Source organism: Corvus moneduloides, chromosome 19, assembly GCF_009650955.1.
Source record: "Corvus moneduloides isolate bCorMon1 chromosome 19, bCorMon1.pri, whole genome shotgun sequence".
In the NCBI taxonomy this organism is placed as follows: domain Eukaryota; kingdom Metazoa; phylum Chordata; class Aves; order Passeriformes; family Corvidae; genus Corvus; species Corvus moneduloides.
Window position 1 is genome coordinate 4,673,971 of NC_045494.1, and position 10,950 is coordinate 4,684,920.

Sequence of the window (10,950 nt, forward strand, 5' to 3'; positions counted from 1 at the left end):
CATTTAAATATTTTTCAACTAATATACTCCAATTCACTCTAAGCTTATGACATCATCACTCGAATCCTCCTTTGTATCTTACAGAACCCACTCCACTCTTGCAACCTGAAAGATTTCTAAACCCAAAAAGGATTGTTATGACCATCAGTGTCATCCTGCTGCAAAACAGCCAGTGGAATTTCGTCATTCTTCCTCAGTGCTGCACAAGAAAGTCCCTGATCTGCCTCCAAATAAACACAGTCGTGCAAAAAGCAATTTGGATGCAGTTTATCTAGCAGTAAGGATTTAAAAATACTTCTATTAGTTTATATAAAATTATACAATGAGACAAATAAACCCCAAATCAATAAAAGTTGTTACTATTACTCATTTCTCCTTATTCTGCTTGTTAAAACCAGAAACTGCATCTTCTCATTAAGAAAATGTTTAAGACCTGTGACTATCTGTAAGAAATAAGCCTTCTGTCTCCTGATTTCCTGATTTAATTCACAAGCTGTGTTTCATTAAGAGTGGTAAGCCAGAAATAAGTGATTTGCTCCAACAATTACTTGAATTCATTCTGGCTTTGCTGCCTCTTTGGCATCCCTCTATAAACTACCGTTTTATTAGCTCCTCACATTAATTTGTTTTATTGTAGTTTAAAAGGTTGTTTGATACTGGTTTTCTGAACCCCATCCTAGTCCTAACTGCACTCGTCCCCCCAGCACCCAAAGTTGCTGGGCGCATTGAGAAGCATTGAACAGCGAACCGCAACATCCCAAGACTTCTCCTAGGAAAGCGTTTCTTGCTGGTTCATTTCGCTGGAGCCGCAGCCCTTGACTGAATCACTGGAGGGAACGGTTTCCAATCAGCGCACGTCGTCCCCTCATTGTCTCTGGCCCGAATCCCACTCCCATCTACACTGATGTCACGATTTACACCGGTCCTACTGACGCAACGGCTCTGCCGAGACCGGTGGCGCGACTCCAGATTTACGCTGTGTCACTGAAGGGCTGGAGGGAGGCAGGGATGGAGCCCTCGTTTCCAACCCATCACCCGGAGGTTTTGGGGTGCCTGGACAGGTGCTTCCCTGACTATCCAGTCACTGCCGGCACCGCACTGGCTCCGCTCCCAGTGCCCCACGGAGCCCGGCACCCCGGGGAGAGCTCGGCTCATACAGGACGGACAAAACCCAGAATAAATACACCCTCCGAAAGGCACCGCGACCGGTCCCTGTACCCCAGGGGAGCGGGACCAGGTCAGCGCGGGAGTCTGGGCTGCCCCGAGGGACGGGGGATGCTCCGGGACCCCCTAGGGAAGGAGGGAGCCGGGCTGCCTTTGGCGAGGACTCCACGGGAAAGGGGGAAGGCGGCTAATGGCCCTGAGAGAAGGGGGCTCCAGGCCGCCAAGGGGAGGGCTCTGGGATTCCCCGAGGAACGGAGGGAGCCCGAGCCGCCCCGAAAGGAGCGGGACCGGGCTGCCCTGAGGCACGAACCGGGGGCTCCCTAAAGGGACGGGGCCGCGGTGAGGACAGGTGGGTGACGGGGCGGCCCGGGCGGGGTCTGGCACAGCAGGTGAAAGTTGCGCGGGGGCCGGGGGTCGCCGCACTCACCTCATCCCCCTGGCCGAACTGCAGCCCCAGGGCGACGAAGTGCTCCACCCGGATGAACCCATCCGCATCCTCATCACACACGTCGAAAACCTCCTTGAGCTTCCGCAGGAACCGCAGCAGGCTGGCCGGCTCCATCGCGGATATTAGCTGGAGGCCGGCGGCACGGCCGCGGCCGCAGCAGCCATGATCGCCCGCGCCTTCAGCGGGTGCGTGACATCAGCTCCGGGGAGTGGGGAGGGAGCGACGGCGAGAAGGAGGAGGAAGGGATGGAGGGAGGGATGGAGGAGAGCGGAGGGAGGACGCGAGCCCCGGCGGAGGGCGGGAGGGAGCGACGGACGGGAGAACAATAGGGCAGAGCTGGAGGACGGAGCTGAGGGAGGGGCGGCCGCCGCCGCCAGGGGGCGCCGTGGGCAGCAGGGAGGCCCCGGCGAGGCCGGGCGGGAGTGGGGTGGGACGGGAACCGCGGAACCGGGGACAGCGACAGCGGGACCGGGGGGACCGGGGGGACGGCGGGACCGGAGCAGGGACGGCGGGACCGGGGGGACAGCGGGACTGGCGGGACAGGGACAGCGGGACCGGGGCAGGGACAGCGGGATCGGGGGGACAGCGGGACCGGGGGAGGGGACAGCGGGACTGGCGGGACAGGGACGGCGGGACCGGGGCAGGGACAGCGGGATCGGGGGGACAGCGGGACTGGCGGGACAGGGACAGCGGGACCGGGGCAGGGACAGCGGGATCGGGGGGACAGCGGGACCGGGGGGACAGCGGGACTGGCGGGACAGGGACAGCGGGACCGGGGCAGGGACAGCGGGACCGGGGGGACAGCGGGACTGGCGGGACCGGGACAGCGGGACCGGGGCAGGGACAGCGGGATCGGGGGGACAGCGGGACCGGGGGGACAGCGGGACTGGCGGGACAGGGACAGCGGGACCGGGGCAGGGACAGCGGGACCGGGGGGACAGCGGGACTGGCGGGACAGGGACAGCGGGACCGGGGCAGCGACAGCGGGATCGGGGGGACAGCAGGACTGGCGGGACAGGGACAGCGGGACCGGGGCAGCGACAGCGGGATCGGGGGGACAGCGGGACCGGGGCAGGGACCGGGGGGACAGCGGGACCGGGGCAGGGACAGCGGGACCGGGGGGACAGGGGGGACAGTGGGACCGGAGGTCCAGCGACAGCGGGACCGGGGGGACAGCGGGACCGGGACAGGGACACTGGGACTGGCGACAGCGGGACTGGCGGGACAGGGACAGCGGGACGGGATTTGGGAGCAGCGGCGATGCAGGGAAACCGCCCCAGGAGCGAGGGAACGGGCAGGGAGCGAGGCAGGATGGACAGGAGAACAGCAGCTGCAGCCCGGGACGCAGCCGGCCTGGCATCCCCTGGGCTCTGCGGCAGCGGACGGACCCGTTTGCACCCCCTTCACTGCTCCATACCTCAGTCCGACACCCCAAATAAAACACCAGTCACACTGCATATTTTTTCTTAGAAAAAGCCTGGTCTGAACAGTTCCAGGCTAGAGGGGAAAAGTCTAGTGTAGAAGAGTTAAGGGGTAATTAAGGCAAAGCAGAACAAGCGGAGCTCCCCGTGCTCCGTTGCGCTCAAGCGAGCAGGCAGAGCCATGGGAAGGATCCCCTCATGGCTGGGCTTGGCTGCGGACTGGCACTGCCCACCCCCGCTTTAACGAGACAGAGCAGGTAGGGAAGGGATGTCCCTGACTTGGCAGGATTCCTCATTAAAGCCGCCTGCAACTGCTGTGCTCCATGGCTGGGTTTTAATTTGATGTCTCTGCTCTGACCCTTTTCTTTCTCTCAGGAGTGTTTTGGACTGTCTTTGAAGCCCACAGCTGTGAGCTGCCAGAGGGGAGACCAGGAATGGTTCTGGTTTCTGCACTGTGCCTCAGATCAGGCATGATGGGTCCAGCTCTTGCGGAGGAAGGAGCTCTGGCTGAGTCAGGCTCAGGTACTCACTGCCTCTGCCAGCAGTCCTTTCCTGCTGTAAATGGTGAGTGCCGATGACCATCATTCACTGAGTGACATTCTGTAGGTGATTGATAACCAACTAAAATCCAACTAAAATGAATGACCATGTAAGTGCAGTGGGTTTTGAATCAAAACAGTATCCATTCATTTGCTTCTTGCAGTAAGAGAGGTCCATATGGCCCTAAACAACCCTGAAAATCCCATGATTAGAGCAAGCTGCCCAAATTTTATCTCTTTTGTAGAAACCAGTGTGTTCTCAGGAAGTTTTATTTCTTTGAGCATGAGTCTCTTATCCCTTTTATGTGCAAATTCAAGGTTTGGAAAGAGGCAGGCTTGACAGCCCTGTAGCCTGTAAGTCAGCTGTCAATCAACAACACAGTGACAGCAATACAATTCCCCACATAGCCACCCTCAGAGAGATAAGGACCTGATTCCAGAGCCTCTGCCACTTTGATCTTCCTTTATTTTTATAAAAAAACATGGAAGAGTTCTCCTTTCCCTCACTGATGTACTAAACGGTCTTTCCAGTCTGGAAAAAATAAAAAATCAAAGTGCAGAAATCAGATATGAACCTTGGGAAGCAAAGAATTTCTGAAGAGATGTGAAAGGGAGAAGGGGAGCAGAATATTTGATCAGCAAACTTCTCTGAAGCTGTCTAGTTAGAGCAGAATTCTTAAGACGTGGGGATGTTTAGCTTTTATCTTGAGACCCTTGAACTCTTCAGGTTATGTGGAGATTGAGCTCAGCACAGCCCTTGGGGGCACCTATTCAAAAATGTGTGAGCTGGTACACCTCGGAGTTGTGGGAAGACACCTGTGTGGAATCGGCTCCTGTTAGTCTAATTGCTCTGAAGTGAGTTCAACCTCTTCAAAGGCTCAGAGCACATCTGTGTTACTGTCCCACTTCATTTGCTGAGATTGTCTCAGTAACTCCTTGCTCTAACTTCCCTCTCTGTGTGCAGGTGGGCAGCTGTGCAGGCCCAGACTGGGAAGTGGAGTCACAAAAAATATTGTGGTAGAAAAAAAAAGGGAATATTCCTGTTTGTCAGGACCAGAGGAGGAGTTCCCCCACCTCAGAGGGGTTGTGCTCAGTTTCATGAAATCCAGTTAATTTCCACTGACTCTCCTTTATCTTATTCTGGAAGATGAAGGAACTTGGTCTAGATATGCAAGTAAGGGGCAACATGGATTTAGACCAAAACTGTCAGCATTAAAATCTGTGTCAGTTTTGCACTAATTTGGAAGGGGTGGATGCAGGAGAAGATTTGGGTTTAGACACTATGGTTTGGGGAATTAGTGCTGAAGTCCAAGAACTGCCACAGACAGCCTGAGTGCCAGCAAGCACTGGAATGAAGCTGGTAAGAGAGCTGTAGAGGTTGTAGAAGCTGTCATTAGAGACAGCTGAATATGTTCAGCAAATATCTGACAGCTGGGAGATGATTTGATAGCACTAAACACAGGAGAATTGGGATGAGAGATGCTGTCAGTAAAGGTCTGGGATCTTAAATCTGGGGGTGTCCCATGGAGGCTAAAATCAGGACAGTGAACCAAACATGTGCCATGCACTTGCTGAGCAGTTGCACTGCCAAGGTGAAGTTTGTAAGGCTGAATCCAGGAGGTTGTTTTTTATTTCCAGTGGCTGGCACTGCTCCTCGCTCATCCCTGCTTCTCCGCTTCTAGGTAGGACATGCACCAGTGGGCTATTTTTCCTTACTGGCATATCAAACTACTTGTTTAATCAGAGATATTTGGAAACTTCTTCATTTGACTCATGAACTATGTGAAATAAGTATTTTACATGCTGCCAATCTGGTTTCCTGAACTTGAAATATGACTAGTGGTGATGCTACCATATTTGCCTGCTGAGAATAGAGGAAATATTTCATTGCATACCACAGGCCATGGCTGTCGTTTGCAGGATTTCTTTACAATCGGCTGCTTTTCCATCAATGTCAGTTCCACTTACATAGCAAATTGTAATCTGGTGTCAGAAACAGCATCTAAGGAGGGCACTCTCCAGGGCTGATGGCCTTATCTACAATTCTGGTTGTGTTCCAGCAACATCCTGAGACCCAGCCCTTAAGAACAGCTTCATAGTACAATTTCTCTTTATAATATCCACAATATAGCTCTCCTTGAATATTTAAATTCTCATAGTCTTACTGTATTTTGAATCAAATCCTGTTTCCCGCTGACTACTCTGATTAATAACATAACAGATGTGTCTTATCAGCTAGACATTCTCTTTAAATGTCACAAACAACAGGTAACAGGCAGAAATAACCAGTTTATTAACACCCTTGCCTCTGAGAAATTAAAAATATTACTTAAGAGGTAATAGAGTTTTCTCAGACTAGCTTAATTAGGTACAGAACAGAAGCAAGATACTTGATTTTATTTTTTCCTGTCTTTTCTATAATCTATTTTTCTATTATAAAAAGTTCAACAACAACAAAAGTTAGAAATTTTGGTAAAATGTTTCTACAAGCAAGGATCTTCCTTTGAAATTTTCTAGGTGCTATGGGACCTCACCTTGTAAAATTTTAGTGGTTTAATTTTACACAGTAGGAATGCTCTTGCTCGATTTCAACAGCATTCTTACCAGATGATGAATTAGGCATGAGCAAAACTCAAAAAGATGAGCCCAGTTAGAAAGCAACTGCACATTAATGCCTTATTTGTTTCTTCTTACAACACATGTACTACTCAAAGACCAAACTACCTATTCTCCCGAAGTTACAGCTAAAATTAAACAATCGTCTGTCACGGTTCACATACAGCTGATTCCACCGTGAATTCATAGGATCAAACGAATATTCCCTAGTGTTTCCAGGGACAGCATCACGGGTGCAGATGCCAAGGCCAGCGCGTTCCCCTGGCATTCCGAGGTCTCCTTACTCCACCGAGTGGCCGGTCACTCCACTGCACGTGTGTCACCACCTGCCGAGGTTGGCAAGAAAAATAATACGTAAAGCAGAGGTTAATGGACATGATTTCTCCCTCTTCCATGTCCCACAGTCCTCCAGATGCCCTGGGGCCAAGCCTCTCTTCTTGGTACATTCCAGAAACCTCCCTGCTGTCTCAGCAAAAGGACAGCACCTGCCCACTTTTCTCTGACCAGCTCCGAGCAGCTGGGCAGGCTTACATTTCCCTCAGATTTTAACGTGCAATGGCATCTGGTAGTCTCTTGAAAGCAGTAAAATGTTTAAAGCTGTAGGACAACCCTGTGAAAAGCAGACCCAGTGTAGTAGCAGCAGTCAAGCTATTTTCAACTTCTACTCCAAAGAGGGCTGTCAAGTGACACACAGACATTCCTCTCTGGCTCTAACGAGCAAATCACATTAAGACCTAAGCCCCAGATTCCTGAAGACCTTTTTTTTCTTCCTTTCCGTCCCTCAATTTGTTAAAAAAATAAATGAATCATCTAGAAAATCATCTAGCAGCTGTAACAGACTGAGGATGCATCAGCCAGTATGTTTTTTTAGCCTAACTCACCCATAATACAGCATATAAACTGTTAAAAGTAATCTTTTACTGCTTCAAATGAAGTCACTACAATTTTGTTTATTTTGTCCCATCCAAGATGGATCACACAACATCTGAATAAATACGTTCCATCTGCAGTTTTAGTAGAGCTAACTACAGGAATGTAATTCCCAGATATTGGTGTATTCAGCAAGGAGAAATGGGAGGGAATAATAAAATTAAAACATGATATACCATACTGATGCTAATGTCAGTCATCACTTGTTGTGTCTCCAAACAGATTGTGTGAGATGAGTCCAAGCTGGCTAATAATGGGAGATAAAGGACAGAACAAAAATATTTATACAGGAGAATGTAGGTGCAGCATCATTATTGCTGTGACTAGCCACAGACCAAGTGGGGCTAATGCTGATGAGCACAGTCTGGTTCAAAGACACACTGGGGATCCTGCAGGATCCCCACTGCAACAACACACTGCAACCAGCTTGTGGAGAAATAGCCCTGAAAAGGAGACTTCAGGAACAGAGAAGCAATAGAAAAGCAGCTTAACCAGGCTGGTTCTAGCAGCCTTTATATTTGCCCTCAAAAATGACTGTGGTAGGCATTGTCAAGTCTAGGGACTACAGCTTGCAGATGGAATTATTCCAGCTGTCTCTTACACTTAGTTGGTTCACAGCATTTCAAAACTGATACAGCCCTATTCAGAACAGTATCTACTTATAAATGCTGGTGTTGAAACTGGAGGATAAAAACTAGGGGAGAACAGAAATGAGTTCTTGGATTTGAATCAGCTTCAGTAAAAGTGTGAGGTTTGCCTCTCTGCTATGCAGTCACTGTGGCCTTGCTTTTTCAAGTCCCCTGTGAATCTGTAGTTGTGTTTGCCTACGTGACATCCAAGTGAAATTTGGACAAGTCTTACATCCTAAACCTTGCCTTACCACAAAGGTACTTTGGATCCAGATTTGTGCAATAATTAGATGGAAATACTGAACAGCAGAGCCACAGTGACACATTAGCTGGAATCTGTATGTTTTTGGTCTTCTGAGACACAATACTGTGCCCTTATAGTGCCTTATTTTCCAACCTCAAGTAGGTTAGGAGGAGGGAATAAAAAAAGGCATCGAAGTATGTGGGGTATGCCCAGCCCCCACCCTGGAGGGATCTCTGCTGAGATAAGAGATTTCACAATCGCCCAGCAGGACTCCCTGGAAAGGCAACCACTTTGGTCACGGCGAGGAAAGACAGACCCACAATCCTTTGGGAGACACTATGCAGATCATTCTGTAACCCATTGGTCTGTTCCCATCCCAGATCCTCTGTAATCCATTGGTCCCTTACTGATCCCCTGTATCCCTATAAAAGCAAGCTCTCTGGGGCCCCACAGAGAGAGGGTTCTCGTCCCTGACTCCCCCCTTCGCCGGAGGGGACCAACAATAAAGCTACCTTCTGTGCAGAACCAGCCACATGAGCCTTCTCGTCTCTCTCTCTGGTCTGGCTTGGCCTGGAGGCTGCCCTGCAGAGCTGAGCTGGAATCATGAGCTGATAATCACTAAAGAGCTGACAGCTTCTGCACGGGCCCTCCTGCCAGCAGCTGAGGGAAGACACCGGGCCTCGGGAAGGCGATTCCTTTCGGGACCATCTCCCCGGACCGGTCACCTCTTCCTGGGTCAGAGCCACTGACCCCCATCACCAGCTGTAATAAAAGTATGCTTTAGAATATGTCCTGAAGATTAACATTTCAGGAGCATTTCAGACCAATGCTGGAAGTTCTGAAGTCCCCTATGTGGGATATGGCTTGGCAGTATTCCCAACCGGTTTAGACCATTGGTATAGTTAGTTCAATAATCAATTCTGCTAATGCTTGCCACTGAATTACTTAAACACAGGTGACAAGTAATGGTCAATATATGAAACTTGTAAGGATGCTTTGCTTTCCTTGATAATGTTTTAGGTGACTGGTTGAAAACTGCTGCATTAGGCCATGCATGCTAATACACCTCTTCTCCTGCAGATCCATCCAACATGGTTCTCTCCTACCTCAATCAGCCACCAAAAAGAAAAGAAATCCTCTCCAAGCAGTGACCAAATGGTTCATTTGTTCCTCCACAAGACATACAACTACTCCTTAACTATCAAATCTATTACACAGCAAATGCCAAAACCAGGTTCAGAGAAACTTTGTGAGGGTGAACTCTGCTCTGTTCAAATTCTTACTGTTTCTGCATGAGTTTGTGGGCCAGATAAATTACTACTCCATCCCTGAATCCCTTCTGGAAAAATGTTACAGCAGGGATTACTGTAACAAGCATATATCAAACCAGGAGTTCTGTGGAAAGGAAGTATATGTGGACAGATTCTTGGTAGATGTTTCAGAGATGTTTATTTCTCCAGCCGCATGGCCGGGGCTCTGCTCAGGAACCCCGCAGTCACAGGACCCGAGGGTCCTTGCCCACACAGGGAAACACAAACCAACCAATGGGGAATGAGGCTGACCAGGGGCAGGGAAACCCCGTGTCTCACCCCCAGGGCCCTGCTCCCAGGGCTCCATGGCAGGGGGGGGACCCCAACAGAAAAACATGAGAATGTCTCAGGGTTCAGAAGTGACACATAAAAATTGTGCTGCCATACTTAAGAATATTTACAGGATAATAGACACAACATGACAATGAAGAATTGCTCCAAGATTTCCATCTTGCCTCAGAATTTCCTCAGAGATTCTTCTTTTGTTGTGGCTTTGAAAGAAACTTCTAGGTTTCTTTCTCTGGCTTGGAAAAGGCAGATAGTTATAGAAAGCCAAAACTGTTCATGCTAAAGCAGCAGTACTGAATTACTGATTTTTTAACAGAGATTTGTTTCTGGGAAAATTAACTGATAGTGAGCAAAATAAGTCAGTGGCTGTCAGGCTACCTATGCAATCAGTCTGCAGCTGTAGAGGATGAAATACAAACACTGAGCTGTTTTCTTCTGACTGATCCAGCATCTGTAAAAAATCTTATTAATATTTAGAATGAATCACTCTAATGGATTTGCCAAGTTACTGCCCTTATCTGGAAAAGGCACAGTGCATGAAATCAAAGTGGACAAAGTATGTCACTGCTAATCAGATACACAGTGGGACTTGAACTCCTTTCAAAGCAACTGATCTCCTACAGCATCTGCTGGACAGGTGACCTACCTTTGTGATGATCTAGAGCTGTGACACATCAGTGACAAAGCCTTTGCTGGAATAAAATGAATCTTCCTTGATGCTAAAGGATTGCTGCTTTGTTGTTTGCATTTAAATGAACCCTAGTTAAAAGCCTGTCTCCATGGGCAAGTGTTTTTATTCTAGCATATTTATATTTGGCATAGCCCCTAAACCCAACAAATGGTTACCACCAGCCTTCTTGACGCCATTTTTTTTCCTCACAAGCTGTCTCTGCCAACAAAAAGACCTGCAGAAGCTAAAACAAAGCAGGACAAGGAACAGATGCTTCAGGCCTGTGACTGAGCACCAGCCCATGGCAATGTGAATCAATGTCCCATTTGATAAAAAAGGGTGAGTACAGCACTGAACGCTGCTTTCTGGAGAGACCACCTTCTCAATTAGTTTCCTCTATCAAGCCCTATAGTATTAATTTAGGATTAATGCATAATATTGTATATAACAGGACTGAGGACCAGCCAACTCAAACTGCTGTCATGGTTTAACCCCAGCCAGCAAACAAACACCACAGAGCTGCCCACTTATTTCCCCCCCCCAAGACGGAAGGGGGAGAGACTTAAGGGTAAAAGGGAGAAAACTCGTATGTTGAAATAAAGACAGTTTAATAGGCAACAAGCAAATAAAAACAAGGAATTCATTCACCACGTCCCACGGGCAGGCAGGTGTGCAGCTGTCTCCAAGGAAG

The 10,950-nt window shown here is 49.2% G+C and overlaps 1 protein-coding gene and 1 long non-coding RNA gene across 4 annotated transcripts in view; one reads left to right on the forward strand and one right to left on the reverse strand.

Annotated features, from left to right (window-relative positions):
* Positions 1–1,907, reverse strand: part of RAB11FIP4 (RAB11 family interacting protein 4) — a 125,192-nt gene extending 123,285 nt beyond the window's left edge. For 2 of the 3 annotated variants that reach the window (XM_032128960.1, XM_032128959.1), the window contains exon 1: positions 1,592–1,906. In XM_032128960.1, the coding sequence (XP_031984851.1) occupies positions 1,592–1,726 (135 nt within the window). In that variant the 5' untranslated portion in view covers positions 1,727–1,906. Of the gene's footprint in view, positions 1–1,591 lie in introns of all 3 variants that reach the window. The other variant, XM_032128962.1, reaches the window with a different exon arrangement.
* Positions 1,908–2,799: 892 nt separating this feature from the next.
* Positions 2,800–9,415, forward strand: LOC116453479. Its single transcript, XR_004243830.1, has 3 exons — positions 2,800–3,290; positions 3,409–3,597; positions 9,072–9,415. It is a non-coding gene; the product is annotated as an uncharacterized LOC116453479 (long non-coding RNA).
* The last annotated feature ends 1,535 nt before the right edge of the window (positions 9,416–10,950 follow it).